This window comes from Sylvia atricapilla, chromosome Z, assembly GCF_009819655.1.
Source record: "Sylvia atricapilla isolate bSylAtr1 chromosome Z, bSylAtr1.pri, whole genome shotgun sequence".
NCBI lineage: Eukaryota > Metazoa > Chordata > Aves > Passeriformes > Sylviidae > Sylvia > Sylvia atricapilla.
In genome coordinates this window covers 45,930,772-45,955,322 of record NC_089174.1, presented here as the reverse complement: position 1 = coordinate 45,955,322, position 24,551 = coordinate 45,930,772, and the positions used below count along the sequence as shown (strand labels likewise).

The 24,551-nt window shown below is 40.5% G+C and overlaps 1 protein-coding gene across 1 annotated transcript in view; it reads right to left on the bottom strand.

Annotated features, from left to right (window-relative positions):
- Positions 1-261: 261 nt before the first annotated feature.
- The window catches only part of NCBP1 (nuclear cap binding protein subunit 1), a 30,898-nt gene continuing 6,608 nt past the window's right edge, over positions 262-24,551 (bottom strand). Inside the window, exons 9-23 of the mRNA XM_066338457.1 lie at positions 24,118-24,215; positions 22,784-22,847; positions 20,474-20,584; positions 20,027-20,091; positions 19,246-19,308; positions 17,857-17,931; positions 16,672-16,775; positions 15,702-15,824; positions 14,425-14,527; positions 12,961-13,054; positions 9,751-9,854; positions 8,986-9,100; positions 4,158-4,301; positions 3,628-3,741; positions 262-2,744 (exon numbers count right to left, since the gene is read on the bottom strand). Coding sequence (XP_066194554.1) covers positions 2,631-2,744; positions 3,628-3,741; positions 4,158-4,301; positions 8,986-9,100; positions 9,751-9,854; positions 12,961-13,054; positions 14,425-14,527; positions 15,702-15,824; positions 16,672-16,775; positions 17,857-17,931; positions 19,246-19,308; positions 20,027-20,091; positions 20,474-20,584; positions 22,784-22,847; positions 24,118-24,215 — 1,491 coding nt within the window. The 3' untranslated portion in view covers positions 262-2,630. The remainder of the gene's footprint in view (positions 2,745-3,627; positions 3,742-4,157; positions 4,302-8,985; positions 9,101-9,750; positions 9,855-12,960; positions 13,055-14,424; positions 14,528-15,701; positions 15,825-16,671; positions 16,776-17,856; positions 17,932-19,245; positions 19,309-20,026; positions 20,092-20,473; positions 20,585-22,783; positions 22,848-24,117; positions 24,216-24,551) is intronic.

Here is a 24,551-nt window from a genome sequence, read left to right as displayed (position 1 = left end):
AAGGGAGAGGAAGAATTTCTACATCAGCACCTCCTTGCACCTAGTAGCACATATGCTTGCCTCCCATGGCTGCAGGTGGGGAAGTGTGTTAGACCAGCTGTAGGTGCAACGAGATGAAGGCTTGTGTGTTATGTCAGGGTACCAGCACGAGTGCTGGGAAACAAAACTACCTCACACACCTCTGCATTTAACACCAGTATAACCCAGCATGACTTCTTCACTTCAATGCCCCCCAAAGAGACTGGACAAACACTCAGGAGCAACCTGTTTCACCTTCATTTATTTTTGTCTTTACATGTGCATTTTTTTCCAACCACATCACATTTCTACAGCAGCTTTACACTATCCACCACTTCAGATTTCAGCAGTTCCAGCTTTCTCAAGTTAGCTGCTGGAATCTTATGTAAGCATTTCACTCTCTTTCCTACAGATCCACCCGATTTCCCAGTCAAGTCAGGTGTACACCATTAGACCTAAAAGAAGGTGAAGGTGTCCAACAGACTTAAGAAATGCAATCAAAGCCCATGCTCGAAGCTTGGCATGATTGGAAGTTAAATCAATTTTGAAAGACATTGCTATTTGGTTTTAAAACACAGGATTACACTCAAGCATTTGCAACCGTATCCCCAGCATCTGTATTTGTCAAGGCTCAAAGAAAGTTACAGGTTTGCAAGTTCTAACTGCATTACCGGTTTTACAGAAGTCACATTTATAGTCAGAACCCTCACTATTAGTTAATATCAGAACTGATACTGACCCAAGCCAGTGAAAAAACTATTAAACTCCAATTAAAACCTTTAAAGTATTAAATGTTTCCTAAAAAAGCCCCAAACAACCAACCAAAACCCAACAAGAAACCCTATTTGATTACTCAAGAACATTAACAGAGAAAGATCTTAAGCATAAGTCCGTGCATGACTGACAAAATCCTTGCATAAAGCAAATTTACAACAAATAACAATACCCCCTGAAAGAATGGTGGGTGGGAATCAGTCAAGTCAGAAAGGGCAAGCAGAAAAAGTAGAAGTAACAGATCTAAGTCTATGAGAATACATCAGATTGCTACAGGCCACACACAAAATTAGATGAACAGTCAAAACAAAATGTTCTATTTTTTACCCTCCTTGCTTAGTCAGGAGGTCAATGTACAGATGAAATGCATTTCTAGGTATAATACCTGAAAAAAATTTGTACAGGAACAAAATTATTCACTCAAAGCACGTAATTTCCTAAGCTAAAACTAAATAGCACTGGGTATGAAATTCTTTAAAACATTCACCTGCAAAATGAAGAGACCATAAACAGCTTGGAAGCCCCCTGCACTCTGATGGACCTGAGCACCTAAGGCTAACATCTTTGCCATTCACTACTGCTCATGGTGGTACAGAACACTCTTTTTTGGCTCTTATGTACCTCATAATACTGGCCTAACTCAAAACTAAGCCTGCTCTATTTTCTGTTGTGTTCTCCCAGTCTAAGTCTCCTGTAATGTATCACTTAATTCAGCATTAAAACATTTTGTGAAGACATGGGAGCAACATGCTGCTGTCACATTTTAAAGTGAGGGAAGAGTAGCAGACACAGCAGTTGTTGCCAAGCCAGATGAGGTGAGAGCACTTGGTTCATTCACTGTCACTGAACAGGAAGATTTCTGAAATCCTGCAAGCCTGCAGGTCCAGCCCAGCGCAAATGTGTCCAAAGAGTTACATGCTGAAAGAAAAAAACAAGCTCAGCACTGTCCTGTTCCCCTCCTGCCATCTGGGGCTGGAGCTCCCAACACCCAGATAAGGCTTACAGCATGGAAGTCAGAAGTTTGTGCCACTCCAACTCTTCCTTACTGTCTCCATTTATTAGTGAAGACTGCTACCAAGAGCACTTCATGATTCCTTGACCGCAAAGCAAAAAGAATCTTATTTTTTCAGAAGTGGTCCATGAAGCTTCTCTACTGACTGTTTACAGATACTGTAATAAGACACTAGACAACACATTTTAAAAACATATTTCAATTGTATTACATGTTCTTTTAAACTGTGAAAACCTATCTGGCTTGACAATAAAACAAATTTGTACGCTCTATGCTACTTTGAAAATGTGTTTCACATGCCCAAAGTTAAGACAGTTTTCCTATGTCATATACTAGAGAACTTTCCACACTGTTCACTGAGAAGGTGCACTCTCTTTCATACTCACAAAACACTACAAATTGTTACTCATTTCTGCAATTAATTTGATTTTAGGGACAAGCAGAGATAACAATTGCTTGGGGTTGGCTTTTTTTGTTGTGAGGTTAGGAATTTTTTTGGGGGGAGGAGTGCGCCTGATTTTTATTTTTATATAGGCAAGAGGAGAGAAATAAAATTACTATAATGAAGTGAAGAGTCAAACTAAATTAAAAGACAACAAAAAGAATACTTTACTTCACAAATATCCCCTATTAGTCATATCTTTTAAGGCTTACGATGCTTACACAGTTTGTTTTTACTTTAGAACACTCTATTGTTTTATATAGGAGCACATGAAAGCCAGTTTTAGTCAAAAAAATTCTTCCATCCCCATGTTAAGTTTTGCCATAAAAAAAAAATTAAATTCACTAAAGTCCTGCAGACAAGACTCTGCCCACAAACGATCTCTCAGGCCTGCAGAGCACAGAACTGCTGAAACACAGCCAGAATGTGATGGTCCAGCTCAGCTGTAAACAGGAGGTTCTCTAGTGTCACCATGTACTGCTGGATTATCTGGTGGTGCTGGCAGATAAAAAAAACAAAAAACAAACCACATATGTTTACTGGTTTTATATCAGAATAGGCAGAGAAGTCAAGATATGTAAGAACCACAAATATTATTATCTGAATTTAGCACAACTAATGTCCACAACATAGCAGCCACGGATAAGAAAAGCATAATGCAGAGGCACTGCTGACTGCAAGAACGAAGCCTGTGCTGAAATTGTGCCTTGTGCTCTCTTGTAAGCCTTCACTCACAGATCCTGCATTCTGTGCAGGACACAATGCCACTGCAGGTATCTCAGGAGAATCATGGCATTTCCTTTCCTCTGAAGACACATCTACTACCAGAGGAGGGTTAATCCCAAGGGAGAATTACACCACCCCTCCCACTCTTTAACACATCTTGTACTCATACAGGTATAACTTCCTGTAACTAATCACTTTCATCCAGACACCTGTGCTTCTTAACTGATTTACTACAGAGCCAAATATTCAAAAATCATGTTAAATAGATATTTACGCACCTCACTAAAAGGAATCCTACAATATTTTAATTCACTTATTTAAAACATTTTACCATCCTTGTTTGTTCACAACTTTGCCCTTACTAAAAAAACACAGTTAAGTGCAAGTCGGTGAAATTCATAATCACATCCTGAAATATTTTTGCAGTTTGCTTACACTGAGGAATTCTCCACTCAGGATCAGTCAGTCCACCAGACTGTGGCAGAGATTCGTCCAGACCCAGAGAGCTGTGACCTGGCCCCACACCAGCCTCTGGGGAAAATGTGCTGCTGCCACCTACTGCTATTCTCGTGGAGCACTCAGCCCTTCATCAACTGAGTTCTCCAATTAAGCACGGCCCTGCCAACACCCTTCCAAACTGAGAAATGAAACTCACCTGCAGGAAGATCTGCTGCAACCTCTCTATACAGCTCTTGTACCAAGGTGTAAATACATCAATTCCACCAGTCTCACAGCGCACTAAGTGCTCCGTTAACAACATAATGAAACGCTGCAGTAGAGGGGAAAAAACACAAACTTATCCAAATCTCACCAAATTAAAGCAGAATCCGAACCTCAGGTAAGAGGATCCGGGTGTCAGAAGCTTTGAACAACACCGTGAGAAAAATTATTTTGCTTGGCAAATACTGAATTTAGTATGAAAATAAACCAGTTACCTTCTGGTTGTTCAGGAAATTGTGTGGTAGCAGAACTCCTCTGCTCCTAAGCACTTGAAACTCATCAGATCCTGCTCAGAACCAGTCTTTGCAGAGGGATGATCTAGACTGACTCCAACCCACGGTAAACTCATCAACCTCTTCCCATATTCTTATTCCAAGAAAATGCCCAAGATAGTAGTGATGCTGAAACCTTATAAATCAACTAACTTCAAAACCTAAACTAAGAAGAGACTTTGACCATCATTACCTGGAATATGACAAGAAAGAGATTCTTCTGCTCACTCTGGGCTGACTCTACTTTTTCCTGCAAGCGCTCTATCTGCTCCTCCAGTGGTCCATCTTCCCGATCGGTGCTTCGGTCGTCATCGTCATCATCATCATCACTGTCTCGCTGTAAATGACAACACAGGACTTAGAACAGCCATAAGCAAGTCAAAAGCTGGTGGGTGATGATCCCAGACCAAGCTGATAAAGGGACTCCTTTGGATGGTGTCTGGGACAGGGTCCCAGTCAAGAAGAGACACGGATGAAACCTTCTTGCTCCAGCTACAGGACGCATCATGCTCACGGGCTCTTGTGCTGCTGGGGGACTTCAACCACCCCTGCACATGCTGGAAAAGTAGCTGTAAGCAATCCTTAAGATTCTTGGAATGCACGGAGGATAAATTCCTCTCTCAGGAAGTAGTCCTACAATAGGGGAGGTGTCACTAGATCTGGTGGTCTCCAGCACAAGAGAGCTAATGAGGGACATCAAGATCGGAGGCAGTGATCATGCCTTGGTGGAATTCACAGTTCTGATGGATTGACCAGTCCTGGTCAAGAAAGGAGTCGAGAGAGGCCCCTGAACTTGAGGAAAGCAGACTTTCAGCTTTTCAGGGATATAGTCAATGAGACTGCCTGGGAGATTGCCCTCAGGAACAGGGGAGAGGAACAGACCTGACAAATCTTCACAAGCGAGCAAGAGCTCACAATCCCCAGGAGCAAGAAATCAGACAAGGAAGGCAGGAGACTGACATGGCCGAGTAGAGATAAAGGGCTGGTCAAACTGAAAGGAAAGAAGTAAATGCAGAAGCAGTGGAAACAAGGACACATAATCCAGGAAGAGCATAGAGACAAAGTTGGGTTGAGTAGGAATGGGGTGAGGAAGCCAAGGAAAAGCTGAAACTGAACCTGGCAAGGGACACAAGAAGTATCAGGAAGCTATGTCAGTCAGAAAAGGGAAGTCAAAGTGGGTGTGCCTCCGACAGAAATGCTGGCACACTGGTAACAACAACTGAAGGGAAAGCTGAGGTACTCAACAACTTCTTTTGCTGCAGTCTTCAAGGGTAACCCCTCTTCCCACATCTCTTCAGTGGACAAACAGCAGGATGGGGACCGGGGAAACAAAGTCTCTCCCACTCTAAGTAAAGATCAGGTTCATGGCCTCCTGAAGAACTTGAACATACTTAAAAGTCTACAGGTGCCAGTCAGATGCATCCTAGAGCTCCCTACAGGGAACCAGCTGATGTAATTGCCAAGCCAGTCTCCATGACATTTGAAAAACTGCAGCTGTCAGGTGAAGTCCCAGGTGACTGGAAAAGGGAAAACACTGTACCCATCTTCAAAAAGTGTAGAAAGGAAGACCCCTGGAACAACTGACCTGTGGGCATCACCTCTGTGCCAGGGAAGATCATGCTGGAAGCTGTGCTAAGGCACATGGAGGACAGGGATGTGATTTGGGACAGCCAGGATGGCTTTACCAAGGGCAAGTTCTGCCTGACCAACCTGCAGGCCTTCTATGATGGAGTGACTCCACTAGCGGACAAGGGAAAGGCAGCAGATGCTATTTATCAGGATTTAGACATGGTCCTCCACAACATTCTTCTCTCTAAAACTGGAGACAGATGGATTTGATGGGTGAACTGCTACATGGGTAAGAAATCAGTGGCATCCAGAGGGTAGTGGTTAACAAATCTGAGTCCCAATCAATGGGACATCAGTGACAGGTGGTGTTGCTCAGGGATCTGTATTGGAACCAGTGTTATCTTGGTTAATGACAAAGGGGTCAAGTGCACCCTCATCAAGTTTGCAGATGACACCAAAATGAGTGGTGCTGCTGACATTCCCAAAGGACATGATGCCATCCAGAGGGACCTGGACAAGCTCAAGAAGGAGCCCATGGGAATCTCACGAGGTTTAACAAGGCCAAGTGCACCAGGACAACCCCCAGCACCAGCACAGGCTGGGGCTGCACAGATGGAGAGCAGCCCTGTGAGAAGGACTTGGGGGTGCTGCTGGGTGAGAGGCTGGACATGACCCAGCCATGGGCACTCTCAGCCCAGAAAGCCAAACGTGTCCTGGGCTGCATCCAAAGCAGCGCGGGCAGCAGGGGAAGGAGGGGAAGGAGGGGATTCTGCCCCTCTGCTCTGCTCTGGTGAGGCCCCACCTGGAACCCTGCATCCAGCTCTGGGGTCCCAGCACAGGAGGGACATGGAACTGCTGGAGTGAGTCCAGAGGAGGGACACTAATATGATCAGAGGGATGAAACATCTCTCTTATGAGGGAAAGGTGGAGAGATTTGGGTTTGTTCAGGCTGGAGCAGCTCTGTGGTGATCTAACTGCAGCCTTCCAGTACCTGAAGGGAGCCTCCAAGAAAGAGGGACTAATTACAAGAGCATGCGGAGGTAGAACAAGGATGACTGAAAGGGAGAAGGTTTAGATAAGAAATAGGGAAGAAATTCTTTATTGTGAGAGTGGTGAGGCACTGGAACAGGTTGCTCAGAGAAGCTGAGGATGTCCCATCCCTGAGACTATTCAAGATTGGATGGAGCTCTGAGCAAGCTGGTCTAGTGAAAGGTGTCTCTGCTCATGGCAAGGGCTTAAAACTACGTGACCTTTGAGGTCCCTTCCAACACAGGCCATTCTATGATTTCATGATTTATTTAAGAGAAACACAGTGAAAGGTAATATGCCTGCTAACTTTATCATTACATAGTAATGAACAACGTTTTAAGAACAATTTGGCATAGATTTTTTCAAATTGCATCTACTGCGGCAAGACAGGTAATTTATTAAATAAAGAGTTCTGAAATCTCAGGGCTTCAAAAAATAATGCACCTGGTGCAAATTCTGCCCTGCACTTGGTGCAAGAACTCAAATGAATCCAGCTGGTTAGTACAACAGGAAGGCTAAAGACTGGAGCCAGTGTTTTGAACTGGGGACTCCCTATATTCATGATCAAAAAGGCTACTCTCAAGACAGAAAGAGTCAGCATGGAAACTGATTTATTAACTGGGAACATGGCATGCTTCACTGCATCGAAACCAAGAAAACACCACCACCACCCACAAAATGCACCTGAATACCAGCCCTGGAAGGTCAAGTGACTAAGTCTTAAACAAGACTACAAGACGTATATGAGGAAAGGTAGGATCAGATGTATTATGGTAAATTCAAACACACGACACTGCTTTAGTATCATACAGTTGTTTCTGTGCAAAACATCCATAAATTACCAGCTCAAAACTTCAAGTATCTGTTAAAAAGCATGTGTAATTTGAGGCAAATAAAGGGCGATGTGTTAACTCACCTACAGCATAGGAAATGAAGTTCACAACCACAGGACAGGTATAGCTCTGAATCAGTGTAAAAAATGAAAATGACTTACCAGAGGAAGTGAGAATTTAATTTTATTCTCTCTGTAGGAATTTGACTATTTCTCATCTATAGAGGTTTTCTGAACTCACAGCAATGAAGGACCAAGACAAAGCCTGCATGCCTTGGACTCATTTCATGGTAAGGGAATCCCCTTCATTCTGGGGCATCAAAACTTGATGGCTTACTTCCTCTACAAGGAATGGTCATGGCAGCAGTGCAACAGCCTGCAGAACTACTTATTGTTGCATACAAATGTTTCTTCCTGGCACAATACTCATTTAAAGTACTAAGTAATAAAGAGCTGCAGGAAGAGACAAGGACAGAAAACACTAGCATATTTAGAGATGCCAGAGAAGCTCTTTGCCTCACAATAAGATCAATGACTGCATCTAAGTCTTCCATAATCACAGGCATTTATTAACTGCCCATCAATGTAGACTGAGGAGGCAAGCAGGATGTCTGTTGCTGTGATTGAAGGAAACAAGGTGAAGGGGTTGGGATGAACCAACACTGGCAAGCTGTGAGTTATTAGTGATCTCTTAACAGAAGCTTCTGTATAAATGACTTTGATGAGCTTTCATCAAAAAATATCAGCAGGCTCCATGTCATATTTTGACTTACCTCATTCAAAATTTTGGAGCTAGTTAAGGATTTTATGCAGGTAAACACAGTTACAAACCTCAAACAAACACAGGAATCCTCTCTTGCTTTCTGCAATCCAGCATATTTATACGCTGATTTAATTCTGTCATAATTAAGTACTGCATTCAGCCAAGATTCCTTGAGCCCCATCTCTTCCAGCTGCCACAGACGAAGACACTCACCCCATTTTACTGGCCCACTTGAGACAACAGAACACAAAAGCAGCTGATTCCTCATCAGTTTGCTGTATTTAATAATGCAAGATCATACAAACATATTCAGGAAAATAAGCTAAAAGAAGGAAGTGCCATGCCAGTGTCAGAATCCAGCAGCATCCATCAGAAGAACAGTAACAGCCAACTTCTCAATCACAAATAGCTGTTTCTGTGCACTTCTGCATGGAAGCCACAAGAGCACTCTTTAACAGAACTTACTATGATTAATTTCTAACTGTTCTTACTGTTCTCTAATAGGGTAATTGGAATCCAGATTAGAAGGCAAGTGGAAGACATGATCGTATTTGGAAGAGAAACTTGGGAGAGACAACTTGAACAGATCAAGTATGTATGAACTCCCTTAAAAGATTTTACTAAATTCTTAAATTACAGCTGCCATCAGAAAGGCAGACCAAGAACATGCATATGATTTTTGATGTCTCAGTGCTACAACTGACCATATCTCTGCAGACCTGCTTCCTGAAGAATCATATGTATTCAGTCCTTCCCAAAACCAACTGTGTGTCTGTAAATCAGCATGCATGCTTGTATAATTTGGTTTAAAGTTTACAAAGTACTCACTCTTTTGTGCTGCCTGGCCAATCTTGCTTTAGTCTCCTCCAGTTCTTTGTGAATCTTCAGGACATGCTTATTCATCTTACGAATTGTGGAATGTAAGATCTCCCAGATATAAAACCTAGGAAATACACAAAGCTCAAAACACCACATTACACACTACACAAAACATAAGAAACTAAATGTAGTTTCTTAACAGAAAAATCTAAGTGGGAGAATTAAAAAATCTAAGTATCTTTTAAGGAGATATCTACTAGAGCGAATGAACACTCAGCATACAGGAAAGCATATCTGTAATGCAAGAAATCTTAACAATTAGTTCTTGCCTATTTGCTGCAGTACACTTCACAGTCAGAATTTTATTTCATGTAAACACTGCAAGACTACTAACATCAAACTTGACTTCAGATTGAACAGTTCTCCTGATCTCAATATGTGATACATCAGTGGTGATATAAGTTACACACCACCCCCAAAGGCCAGGGCCTTGCCCAACCAGCGATACAACACATAGCAACAAACTCTGTCCAGGAACAGTCCCATGTCAGCAGGCTTAGACACTACTAGCAAAATGACATGCTAGCAGCAATCTTGCACTGTCACACCAACAGTCATACCCCAACTCAGAAAGAAAAATGTTTAAGTACATATTTTGTAGAAAGTGCAAAAGCCTAATTGTACCTTATTCTACTACTGAGTTGTTAAAGATTGAACTATGTACTGGCAACTTAAAATAGCAAATCAGACAATCAAAAACCAAGTTCTCGTTACCTAGTAAAATCATGTGCCAGCTCTGAAGAAAAGATCCAGTTTGCTACTGCAGCACAATCAACAATTTGTGTCCGAATCATCTTGTCCACAAGCACAGCAATCATCTGTATTTTGTGAAAGACAATACACATACAATCTGTGTAAAATATTCCAATTCCAGCCTCAGATAAAACCAGAGATGATTCAATGCAACTCTGCATCGGTGGTATTACTAAGTAATTTCGAACACTTCATCAAACCAGGTAGTCAAGCTTATAACATTTCAAATGAGGGGATCTGTATAAATTACATAAAGCATTCTAATTTTGTTAACAACCATACCTACTTCTGAAAGTATGACTCTTTGTTAGCATACATACTCCCATATAAAAGCAAAAAATATTAGAATCAGAGCTGCAACAGAGGCTTTGAGAGACACAAGTGCTAGCATTTGACATCAAAGTACTCCAACCAGAGCACATATACCTGTCAAATCACCATAATGAAGAAGCTGCTGTTAGCCTACTCTCCTTGAACTGCAACATCGTTCAAACGTGACAGGAAGCCTTTCTCTACAGGGCCCATTAACTTCAGGACAGAACAAACGAGCATCGTGGAGTCAGTGGAAAGGCTTACTTGCTACAGGCACTGCCATGATTCTGAGGGAGTTGCAAGCCATCTAGCAGGCAACTGCAGAGAGGAGTTACTGACTAACGAAGATGGAAGCTGTTCAGAAAAAAGGGCTTATCTTAGTTACTAATGTGATTGAATGCCACAGTATCTAAGAACCACAGCCCGCACTGTATTTATCCTTACAACCACCCATTGTCAAATGAGGATGTGTAACAAAGCTCCTTTTAAGGAAGGAAAATTAAAATAACTGAATGAATCATACAGAGGACTCAGCACTCAACTTTCAAGGCCCAGGATAGTATCCTGTGTTCTATTTGTCTTTCTGCATTGCCAGGAAGGATTTCTGATTACTTAGCCTGGTCATCCAAAAAACAAACATCTAGGATTTGGAGAAAATATTCAATCTCAATGTTAAAGTTTCTCTTTATGAAGTCACTACCACCAGCTTGCTTTTAAGTCCAGAGACTACTGAATCCTGCTGTTAAATCACTACCTGCAGCACAGATCACTCATTAGTGCTTTAAGCCATGTAAGTAAGCATTGTTGGTCTGAACCAAATCAAAGTGTGTTCCCATAGACATAGGAGTAGGGTGAACAGCCTGAAAACAGACTGGACAAGTGCCTTGCTGTGAAGGCACCATTCCTTCTGTATGACAAGGAGGTTGAGGACTTGGGAATACGAAAAAAGTGCTTGATTGGAAGCAAAAAACACTGAACTGCAGTAAAAACAAGAGAATAAAGTTCCATGATTAAGCAGAACAGCACACAGCAGACTTTCCTAAGTTTTGCACTTGAGATTATATAAAGGCATCTTTATTTATTCATAAAAGTTTAACATGACTATTTAGTCTGGTTTTGAAACTTCCATCTCAGTTTGGTAATGCTGCAATAAAAAGGAATGAAGAGGAAGCTGATACAGGTTTTACACTGCAGTAATGAAATTTCTTCTGATCCAGTAAATGGCAGCACAAAGTAGGTCAGACTGTAAATGTCACATTTTCAAGGTCAGTAAACCAGGTAACAGGTGAATTGTATTTTTTTAAAAAAATCCTCCTTTTTTGATGTCTTTAAGACAGGTAACAGCTTGCATAGGTATTTTCTAGGTGCTCACTTTTTCCACTAGAGAACGGACCACAGGTCTGGTAACAGATGCAAGGATTACTCCTGGTTATTAGTGGCGTCAATTCTTACAGTCTGGCCCGTGCAACTGAGAGGAACAGCCCACTTTCCACCACAGAAGTCTATTCTAGCTGGTGGATGGGGTCTGCCGCTTGGGACCCAGAGAGCCACAGCCACCCCAAAGGATGTCTCGCTAGAAACAGCTCCTTGGGGTTCAGGCGCTCCTCAGCTGGCAGAGGGGCTTCTCAGCATCGGGCAGAGCAGTGATTTTTCAGCTCAGTGATTTCAGCTTTCAGTGATTTCAGCTCAGTGCTCTTAGCTCATGCCCTTGTGAGTTAGCCCCTCTTTTAGCCGGCCGTGGTGAGAGAGAGAGAGGTCTCGTGTGGAATTTCCACAGGCGGTACTTTATTGAGAGGGTACCAGTGAAAGGCTTCAGGGACGAGGAACCTCTGCTGACCAGAGAAAACTCAGGGGTTTTTATGGGACACCAGGGTGGGAGGAAAAGGGTACAGAACCAATCAATTGTAACAGATCTACATAAAATCCCGAGGGGGCTTGTGGGTCTCCGGACAGGTCGCCGTGGCTAGGACGTTTGTCTTTGTCTTAGGGGCTCTGGGTGAAGTTGCGAAACTCTTCCTTAACTCCTCAGCTTGGCTCCCTCCAGGGCAGAGCAGCTGGGGCTCCGCCCACCCCCACAGAAGTCCACTTTCCAGAAACACAAACCAGCAAGGAATATGTGAAGTAACTAATGCAGGCAAAGTCAGCCTGAGTTCCTCATTGATTTCTATTCATAGAAAAATGACAGCTGAGGTAAAACACAACTACTCTCAAGAACAGCTGAAACAACCAAGGCATCTTTTGTAGGTATTTTAGGGTGTTATTTCCTCTGGCTCAAGAATGAACATTATCACAGCACTGTCAGACTGATCTGTTCTGAACAGCCACTACTGCAGCTCTACTAACCCTGCCCACACACAGCAGTGACTCCAGCATGAGCTCTTTGTAATAATTGGAAGCTTTCACTAGCAATTGCTGGGGAAAAAAAAAAAAAAAAAAGCAAGCCCTAAAAATCCCTAGGTTTCCACATTTCTAGGATTGTGGCCTGCTTTAGATATGAGATCTACATCTTATTTTGATTTATATATTCATGTTGCTTTCTGATGCTGAATAAAAAAAGATTTTGCTGAAAGTTATTCTCTTCTTCAAAAACAGCATAGTATGAGTCTGAATCTCAACGACAGCCCTTGCACTTTCACAGTGAACTCTTGAGAAAGAAGCAGCACCACTGATGGTATATATTTGATAACCAACCTTCATTTTAGTAGTAGCAACACTAAATACAGTCTAAACTTTCCTTCGAATGACAACAGACAAGTCATTTTTAAAGGATATAAAACAAACTGTACATATTTTTATTCACATATGACCTCTGTGAGCTGAAACTCACGAAGATCCATCCTTGACACTCCAGTCTCTTACCTGTGGGTGATTCTTCCAAACCTCATACACAACCCTCAGAACATGAAGTTTCCCCTCATCACTTTCAGCAAGTGTTTTGAAGACTTCATGAAACCTTTTAACAGAAGTAAGTAGTCAATGGATAGGCTGGGACCAGGTCAAAATAGCAGCAGATATAAGGCAAGCGGTTTAGATTGGCCAAGAGAAAATTATGTGACGATCTACAGCATTTCTTTGAAAATATTACCATCCTGACCTAAAAGAGTCTACAAAGGAATGACATCTCCTAAAAGCAACTAACTAGTGGCAAACCTGCTTCCTGAAGTTAGGCTACATTTCTCAGGCTCTCAAAAGCAGGAGGCACTTTTCTCCTCCATGTGCTTATCTATACACAGCTGAACCAAAATTTGCTGGCTTTTGAGCCTTAGACCTTTCTCTCAATATGTTTCCGCAACTTCAGCCACTTATCCCAAGGGCCTCTTTTCCAAGGAGAGGCTGCTAAAAGCATCTATTTTAGCAGTTACTCTAACTGCCGCACAGCATTCATAGCCCAGCTTATTGTAATATAACTATAAAGCATAAGAGGCTCTTCTTGATCTCTTGGCTGCCACTGCTGTTGTGTAGCAGAGAAAATATCATGGTCTGAGTGTATTTGAATCAACCTGCCTCTTTTACTACTGACTGCAGGTTACTACTTGCAGCTTCTTATCAACAGTGCCTCTGTAGAGCTTCCAGGTGCATGTTTTGTGCAGTTTTATCTATCATTAGGGATATATGGAAAAAGAACTCATGAAGATGCATGTGACTACCTTTCATGTAATGAAACTACTTAAAATCAACTCCAAAATACACAGGAGTACAACACAGGAGAATAACAAATGTTATTCTAATTTTGCTAAAAATGGAGCAGTAAATTCTTTGCTGTTCCAGCGTATCCTTAAGGGATGAACTCAAAGTATTTTAGGATGGATCTTACTCTGCTTTGGCAGACAGAAGAAATTAGCAGCAGATTGTTTGAAGTTTCTTGTTTTCTTTTTCTTTCTGGTTTTTTTTTTTTTTTTTTTTTTTTTTTTTTTTTTTTTTTTTTTTAATAGAGATATAATTGTCCTAGATTCATATTCACAGTACAAGATATTGTGATGGCAGCTACCCAGCCATTGAAATGTAGGGACAATCCCTTTTTCCTTGCCATAATGAGCAAATAAACAATACACAAATGAAGTGATTTTCCAAACCTGTCTCATTTAATTAATTTGCATCACATGGCTGCCATATATATATTTATGTTAATTCCATTCACATACGTATAATCTAGGATTTATACTACCACTCTTTCAGTAAGCAATGTCATTAGCTGTCCTAGTCATATTGCTTTGTGGAGTACTAACACTGCTGAAGCTTGCACTCCATTTCTTTTATCATGCATTTAACTGTCAGAATTAAACTGTTCCATGAGCCCCAAAATAACACTCATATTATACTTACTTTGCCAGGGCGCTGAAGGAGTGGCTAAAGGACTTTGCAGCTAGATGGAGCAGAGTCTGAACAAAGACTTCTATTTTCAGAGGGTTGAAAGTAAATCCCTCACCTGCAAGTTATTGGAAGTGGAAACTAATAAATACTTTAAGTAAAGCATGCAAGCTACTTGTACAACTGTAGAGATAACTTATGGTTTTAGCTCATTTCACAAGAGTTCCACCAACAGAGTTCTGCAGGGCTGAGCAAGGAGCTAGTAAAGACTCCCACAAAATGTGCAGTTTCAGGCTCCAGTTTTGCCATGGGGAAAATGTGCAGAAAGCTTCTTCACCAACATGGAATCCTATCAGAGACAGCCACCCCACCAATATGTAACAGCACTGATGGCAGCACAGAAAGTCACCAAGGGAAACTGCAGCTGTGCACGAAGATGAGGGCCTGGGAAGGCCATAAAGAGGGGGGGCGTGCGTGAGGAGGCGGCAAGGTAAGGACTGTTAACATACAGAGGCCGACCCTTCAGGATATAGCAGAAAGGTCCACCAGGCATTTACAGTAAATACAGCTACTATGGTGAATGGCGGCAAGTGCCCTTCTTGCAGGTGAAGACAGGCAGAAAGGAGAGCACTAATTAGTGGGTAATGCCTAAAGGAAATCAGGAAACATGACAGTGGATCCCAGGGAAAAAAAAAATGCACCAGATCACTACTGCTCTCTGCCTGTGTAGCTGAACCCTTGTAAATACTCCAAAAACAATAAAGCATTCACCATTGTTTAGATCACTTCTAACTCTCTCTCACACCCCATATTCTATAAAACACTAAGGCTTTAGGAATCAATGCTGCCTGTGGCTGCAAAGCTAAGGAGGATGTGAGCAGCCCCACTGTGAGTTTTTATCAGTAGAATATGCCAGCCAGCAGGCTGGTAGTCTTATCTGTTGTGGGACTGCACTGAGGGTAGGGAAGCTCTTAGGGCAGAAGCATGGAATTTCAGAACTGCCCTCTGCTGCTGAAAGCAAAAGGGATGTTAAATTCTTTTATTCCTTCAATAATTACAGGAAAACACACACACCAGTTTATCTCTATTAGGAAAAACAGGCAGGTCTCTGCATGTAAGATGTTTACAAAAAAGATAGCAGTGGTGTATTAACTGCTAAATTGAAACCAACCACTAGTCAGAAAACCATACAGATCTGTGAACCAACACACTCATAGCTTCAAAGCATGGCAGATCAGTCCACACACAGAATAAATTATTAGGCCATCAAAGCCTAAGAGCTTGTATCTTACCATCATCATCATCCTGGTTTGGATTAGGCACATCTTTTAAAATGCTGAAGATTTCATCATTGCTGGCCTTATTTTTAATTGCAATTGTTAAACAGAGTGCCACAGTATATCCAGGAAGAGACCCTGAACAAAAACAAAGAGGCAATAAATATGGAAAGGCAAGTAAATGAACACTTCTAAGATCAGTATGCCTTGCAGAGAAAAACAAGTACCCTTCACAGCTACACCTAAAACTTGGTGTTTCCAGTATCACTGTCCACCTCAATATGCCATAAAACTGATCAATACATTTTCTAGTACTCGTGGTAAATTCAAAACTTGGAGTAGAATCTTTAGACCTAAGCTCAGGCAATCACGTTCCTCACTTAAGCTCTACTTCAGTTTCCACCAGGTTTCTAAAAATACAATGCTTTGTTTTTCCTCATTGTATCTTTGATGATGACACTTTCATGCTTAGGACTATATTTACAGCAAGCAATAAAAAGAACAATAAGGTCCTTCCTCTCCCTCAGTCTTTATGGTATCTGTTCCTTCTGTATGCTCATTAAATCAAGTTTACTGGTAAAATATTCTAGTGCTTCATGAAGCTCAAAAAATGTAATTTCTCATTATCACTTCAGATGCTGACTTTTCCATAGCATTGTGCCCAAACAGGGGAAATAGATGAATTGTCCAATTTTAGACTTCTGGCAAATAATACTGCAGAACACCACAGCCACATAAGCAATAGTAGCTTGATGTATCTGGATTTTCTTTGCTTCATAAGTAGCAGACAGGATTTTATTAGAGAGATCCAGGCTTAATACATATTAATTGCTCATGTGAAGCATATTTACCCATATGAAAATCATGCATATTTATTTGACCTGTATTCTTTTTTATGATGACAACTCATATTATAGTCCATCTAGTATGCTCCCTTGCTCTGAAATACTTCTTCAACTTGACAACTGGTAATTTTAATACTTACTATTGCTCTCATCTCCATATTTGTAAATGCACACTGGATTAGCAGGACTGAGGACAGAAAAACTTGCAGGAACAATGTCTATTATTCGCTGATGGTAAGAGAGTCTGGAAATAACAAGTTCCACAGCAGTAGAATTAAAAAGGGAATAACACCACAACTAATGACTGCTTTATAACATTTTTTCTGTATTTTATGTCCATAAAACAAGATTCATGATGCCCATACAACAGAATGGTAGTTTCTGTTGGGTAGTAAGAGCTGAGTAAACCAAACTTACTAGTAGACGCTTTCTATTTTAACTCTGTGATGCTAGAGTTTCATCCTCATACAATTAATTTAACTTGTGAAAAGGCTGCCTGGTAAGAAGTTTTATGCAAAAACCTGAGATGTGCTGTAGAAAGCTATTAAGATGTCACTATTCAAAGCAGGAGAAATACTAAACCAGACATCTTCATTTTACTTTCCAGCTTCATTTCACTCCCACAAAGGCTTAATTTGCTACCAGAGTTTTCAGTGAAATTGAAGAGTGCCACAGAAAAAAATGCGTTTGTTGTGCAGTACAACACTTTCACACTTCTGATATTGAACTCACCCAAATGTTGATTGTTTTCATGTAGGATGCAGAATAACATAGGCTTTTTCAACATTTTGCTCTTTCTCTCTCCTACACTGCCCTAATCTCAACAATTTTAAGCTCAGACTACTTCTCAGAACTACTGATTATGTAGTCTTGCTGGATTTGGAGGTTTTGTTTGTTTAGACACTTGTTTGTTAGTTTAAAGTAAATGAACGTCAGAGGCACCTGGAAGAATCAAGACTAGATTCTCAATTTTTAGTACAATTAATGATCAGTTCCCTCTATTTCTGTGAATGCTTAATACTTCCCAAGAATATAGCCTATATTTTATTTCCTTCTATGCCTATGGTGAAGCATGTCTTTATGGAATTAGAGGTGTGCATAGATAGCTCACCATCATGTGCATCACCTGTTTCTCACTCTCTTTAAAGCAGTGCCCCACAGCAGGTAAACCAGATTAAAAAATCATACAAACAACAGACTCATTTTTTAACTACAAATGAATTCTCAGAACAGATGAGTCCAAGACAAGAGTCAAGTTAAAAGGACTCTGTCAGTATTCAGATGAAACTTTGCTTTGAACTCAACTATGGAAAGACCTTACTTACCGCATGCACTTTTCCAAAACCTCTCTCACAAATTTGGGTTTGGGTTTTTCAAGGTCCTGAGTAAGACAATCTGACCTATGAAAGGACAGAACGCAACAGCTTTTAGCAAAAGCCTTTAGTCTCTTTTTGGCTTGGTCTGACAGTACAAAACAATCACAGTTTGAAGCCAATTGGGGTATTGGACCCTTGGAGTGTAGGCACTTTTAAGCCACTGAAGTAAGTTAATCATTACGTCCTTATTGGCAATTAGCATTCCTGGAATCTCATTTCTGTGTGATGAATTTTCGAGTAACTTTCCTTCCCGTAGCACATTAAAAATAATTTGTGGCTATGGTTAGCTGGCTTTCCCTTTCCTTAGGAAAGAAGCCTTGAGTGATTTCATAGTCTGTTTCTCTCTCAGCTCTTCCGGTGCATTTCAAATGCAGTGTAGGTAAAGAAAAGCCTGAAATACAGTTACTTGCAAGATTTGCGAAAAAATGGTACCTTTTGAGAGAGATCCACTGAAGCACTGCCATTAAGGAACATCCAGGCAAACTAAAATCATCTCTTTGTAGACTGCTGTTCAGTCAACATGGATGTATGCCAGGACAGCCACCAAGCACTTAACTCCACAAGAGGACAATGCAGGAAACTTAAGTAAAGGCACAGAACCCTATCAGATGAAGGGCTCAACCCCTCCCCCCACGGACTCTTGGACAGATCCCTACAGAAAGCAGGTACAGTCTTAGGCCATGGAAACTACCCCATGGAGGACTTGGCCTCAAGGGGATCTCCCTCACTACATGGGTGCCTGGAATGGAAATCTCAGGGAACATGCTCAGACATGAATGGACTCCAAGGAGCTCCTGCTAGAGATGCAGGTTCAAAATGTGCCATAGTAAGAACAGGTAGCAGGGCAAGCTCTGATGAAACTTTAGGTACTAGGACTTGGCAGGTGGGAAAAACATCACAAGATTTTAAGGATAAAAGTTACACTGAAAGGTTTAGGGTAGGGCAGAGAGCATAACAACAGAGTGAATACAGGACACAAAGAGTGAGCACAAACCACAAGAAGTAAAGGTATAGCGTTTTGGAAAGTTTGCTAGCAACTGACACAAAGTGCAGGACAAATTAAAGAAATCGCATATGTGCTTCCCTTCTTTAAGGAATGCTTACACTGGCTTGAGATTTACCACAAAGTTCACCAGGGACAATACACTAAAGAGATTATGAAGATAATCTACTGCTGAGTGCTGGTGGACAGATTACAAAAGGTCTCTGATAAGATAGAGGAAAGCCGCTAACAGGGCCACTGCTAACAGGGCCACTACACCGTGGCACTCTCTAGATGTGTTTGAAATGTTAAGGTTTCAGCGATATCAGGTTTGAATCCAAAGGGTAGAAACTTACCAGTCTTCCCAGCTCCAACGGAACTGAAAGTTGCTCAAGTGGTGAGAAAACCAGTTAATAAATCTTTATTAAAAGAAAAAGAAAGCTCTGTTAAATGTCAGAGTGCAGGAAAACTTTCAGTTGATCTTTTCTAATAAATGCATTCTACTTTTCCAAGATGAGCCTAAACTCTTTAAGCTATTACAGCATTGAACAGACATTTATGTTGACAGATACTAAAGACTCAGTCTGGAGAGTCAGAAAGAAGTTTTATGGACAAATAGCCTGTCATGCATTTCACATGAAGAGATGAAGTATTCAACTACCAATTAAAATGTAAACTCATTGTGAATACACAACTTCCACATTTTTAATGAGTCATTAACCACTGTCCTATGCAGACTTCACTGAAAGGTAAAAGCACCACCATTCTCCTCCTCTGTGTGGCACTTATGCCACCAACTTCCCTTCCAAGCCACGCCCCCGACCACTAGGGAGCAAGCACACTGTAACAGTGCTACCACAACCATGAACAACTCTCAGCAGGGAAAGTGTGACACCAATCTTAAATGTCCTGCATAGACAGCTGGTCTTGTGACCTCCAGGGGGGGCATTCCTGGGATGAGGGGCAAGCAGTAAATCTTCCCACTTCTCTAGGTCACTTAAAGCCAGAGCTCACAAAACATTTTGAATAACGTCAGGTAGCTCTAAAAATGCTTTCTGACTACTGTTTCCACAGCCTCTGTTTTCTTCTACACTGGATATCAAAGAATGTTTTCCATCATCTCCAAAACACATTTACCTGTCCACACATGTTGTATTCATTGTGTCCAAACGCATGTAGAGCATTTCTGTGGCTTGTGCAAGCTTAAAATTTCTTATTAAGGTTCATATAAAAAAAGAAGTAGGTAAGTCAGTAGGTAAGGTTTTTCCTGACAGGTTTTTAATAGAATGTCATCAACACTTTGCACTGGAAGCTCCCGGAGCCTATCCCAAAATCACGTAAATCCACAGTGGATTGAGTTTCACCCTCTCATCCCAACATGTTCTTCCATTATGCAACAAGACTGCTGGCATCTTCCACAGGACAGAATTCACATCATGCAACAAGCAATGCAAATGTTACAGGCAAAGTTTCCTGCAGATATTGTAACATATTAATAGTATTTATTACTGTCCCATCAGCTATAGAACAAACAAAATAAAGACTGAATTTCATAAATGCTCCTCAGGAGAACAGAAAGGATACAACTTGTGGTAAAGAGCCAGGCTGAAGTTTGCACAGCTCAATCAGGAGTGTTGTGTACATGACTTCAATATGTGGTGGAGATGGCAGTTGAAACAACTCTGCAAATATTACCTACAGGAGAGGAAATCACAGAATAAGAGCACAGTCCAATGTGGCCTGCACAATTCTCAGCTTCACAATAGCGGCCATCAATCTTAAACAATTATCTCTCCCAAAAGACCTATATTTTTCTACCAAATGCGTGTTCCAGGAGAAAGAGAGAGAACCAATAAGAGGTAGCTGTAACACAACACTGTACTAATACAGTCTTCTCTAACTGCTCTCATTTCATACTAACTCAACACCAGCATTACATATCTATTATGTACAACATACATAGCATGTAACTGTAGAAATGGGCACAGTTATACCATATGATCTGAGAAATGCAGAAATAGTTTGATCTTGTTAAGTAGTAAATAATGAAGCCTAAGCATTTAGCCTAAGCATATGAAAACAATATTTGCATTAAAATTATATTTATTTCTTTTCCATTGTGTCCTCTTTTGTCCTATACCAAACTGTATATAAGTAGTCACAACTTTAAACTGAGAATTACAACCACCATTTCATACAAAAACCACATATGCTCACTAGCCCTTGGAAAAACCCTTCTAAGAAACATGGAAATAACCCTACAGCCAGCATTTGTGTTTTTATTTTAAAGTTTGCCTATAGTATCAGAATGTCAGCCTCTGAGTGCTAGAAAATAAAGTCATCACTGTACAACAACATCCACCTCTGAGTTTCTGTTTATTTTGTATTCCATTCTCAACTAAATTTAAATAACATCAAAGGAGTCAGGAAACTTTGATTCATTACAGTTGATCAGTTCTTTCTTTAAATTTCTGAATAAAGCTTAAATGAGTTTTTTGGTTTTTTTTTTTTTTTTTTTTAGAAAAGTCTTACTTGTATAAGAAATCAACATATATTTATAGATTCCAAAAAATCACATGAAAACACATTGGCTAGAACTTGTTTTTCTAAGGAAGGACTTCAAAGCATGAAGAGACTATAAGATGATGAGGAACCTTTCTGTGTCAGCATTAATTTGGACATTTGGTCCAGGCACATATGGCCAAAAGGTAGGGAGAACTCTGTTAGGCAGAAAATGGCTCCATTTTTCAAGACAGGAAATAACAACTGGACAATCATTTGCATTCTGAAACAGTGAAATTTCATAAGAATAAAAGAGAATTCTGACAGTGTCAGTCATAGAATTTATACACTTTTTGTTTTTTTCATCGCTTCTTACAGCATGTCAACCTACTGGAGGCAAATATACTTCAATATATATATACTGAATATACTTGAATGTTACGGCCTAAAATAATTCCTACTGTTAGTACTGTTTAATGAAATAAAATAAACTTAATACTGTTCTGAATTCAGAGTAAAAAAAGAACAAGGTGACCAAAACTCATGCAACTTCACAGCAATCAGAATATTTGGCATTTTGGTGCCAAAAAGAATTCTTAATCCCACTTTAAGATCAATATTCTACACAGGATTATTTTTGTCATAATTAGCTCTGAAATTCATACTTATAGTTACTTCCTCATAAAGCCTTCATACAACAAGTTGCTATTACAGTAATTTGTTAGTTCCTCTCAATTTTTGATGAAAATCAGTGAAGTTTTCCACAGCTCTGCAACTTGAAAACAGACTTTTCAATGAAGGCAATAAAAGAAGACCTATGCTACTCTGCTGGTACACATAACAGTTATCTAGAATTCTCTAATAAGGAGAATGTCCCAGTGGAGACCTGCTGCTACTTCACTACAAGTTGTTTTCAGGGCTAGTAAGAGAAAATAATTTAGAAGATTCAAACATAATCATGCAGAATGGCTGAATCTTACTAGAGATCATCAAGTCAACAGAGCCCTAGCATAATGCAGTCATCTAGAGCAGGTTGCTTAGGACTATGTGCTGCTAGGTTTTGAATTTCTGCAACTCTTCCAGTGCCTTATCACCTTTGCATTTAAAACAGATTTTTCTTATGTTTAAATGGAGTTTCTTGAACTTCAGTTTGTGTACATTTCCTCTTGCACTTTAGTTTAAAAATGAATGCACCAAGTTAAAATGACAAAACACAAGCCTATCATTCGACTATACATAAGCTGCTCATTTAAAAGCTACTGGTTGAATTTAACAAAACTTTGGCTGATTTCCAAACCAAACTGTAATTTAAGAAATCTATAACGGAACTAAAAGGGATGTGTTACTCATGAAATAATGAAACTCCAAAGAGGTGATCTATAAAATCCATACCTCTACTATATGGTAGTTCAAAGGGATCTTGTTATTTCCTGGATAGCTCAACAGCTGTGCAGCACTGCAAAACCACAGACACGTTTAATTCAAACATAACACAGCAAATGTGATATAAAAATTAAGTAAGAGAATCACAGAAAATGCTTAATTCTGGCAAGAGTTGCCATAAAAACAGCACTAAACAAATCAATAATCCTTCCAAAATCTGTTATTCAACCCACAGAGCACAAGGACTCCCCAGCACTGCCTAAACTCTTATCTGTAACAATGTACTACTCTCTGCGCAGCAGCAACATCTCTTGAACACTAGCCTTGCTACACCCAGTGCAGGACAAATCAGTGACCTGTAACTGTGGCACATGTACGTGAAAAGGGGAAAAAAATTTACTCCAAACAATTAAATGTTCTGAACTACTTGAAAGCACAATTAAGCAAATGGATTATATAAGAAACTTTCATGTTTCAAATGCTTAATCTTTTAATCAGGTCATTATCACCTATCGTTTGTGCAAAGTAAACCACTACCTCTTGCACACCTTATATCTCTCCTGTCTTTTACTTTCCTGGGACTTAATGAAGACTATTCCAGTAACGGCAACAACACCAAATTTCTAGTTTCTGCTGGATCAAACAGCTGCAACCACAAAACTTTATCCCATCACCAAAAACATTATTTCAGCCCATTTCATGCATATTATAAAGGATTTGCTAGTTTTCATGCAGAAGTGTGACAGCTGTGGCAAATCATCTTGGTTATCAATTACCCACATCCAATAGTGTTTGGGAAGAAATGAAGAAAAGTGCCCCGACTGCCTCCTGGCACAGCTGAATTGAAACTTATGAAATCTGTCCCTGCAGTGACTCTCCAGAGTGAACTCAATTATCTCTGGCATGTAACTCCCACAGGAAACACAACAAGGAGGTGTCCATAAACACCAATGCTCAGTCAGCTGCAGATGAACCAGCTCCATGCTCACTGCCCCAGCTGATCCAGAAAGCACAACACAACATTTTCCACAGAGGTCCCATGAGGAGTGAGGGCGTGTCTGCATACTTTTTCGGCACATTCTGCATTATCAAGGGATTCCCTTCCCAAGAAAGCACTGCCCTCTGCATTACACAGACTCTCTGTTATCTGGATATTATGGATACAGTATTACAGGCAGCAGTTTCAGCACAGATAAATGTAGTAAATAAACTTTCACCACCACCTTCAGGAAAGGTTTCATCTTGAGCTCTTGCTTAACCAGTGCAAGACATACCCCTGCTGGCATCAAAGCCATGGTAGCATTTTAAAATGCCACAGACCACCAGTACTAAGCTTCTCCTACCAAGTCTTTCTCTCTTTCCAGTGGGATTTGATTATGCAGTGGAGGTTCTCCTCTATTACAAATCTTTCAACAGAGTGGCTTCCAGGCATGACGGGACCCTGGTAAGAAAGAGTGAAGACTCATGAAGATCACTGCCAATGCAATGGTACCACAGGCAGCAAGCTATCTTAGATAGAAAAAAGTAGTCCAACTTCCACATAAACACCATGAGATATCAACTGCCCTATATCCTTTAAGACTGAAAAGCTGGTGTGACACATTTCCACAAAAACATCAGACTCACTTGTGTTTAAAACAAAATAAGTACTAGGACTCATTACAAGAAGAGATAAGAACAAAATTAGAGAACATGATTCCAAATTCACAGAGCATCTGCTTCTTCCTTTGCTTTGTGGAGCCACTAGGCAGGCTACTACCACGCAGCCTCAAGAAAA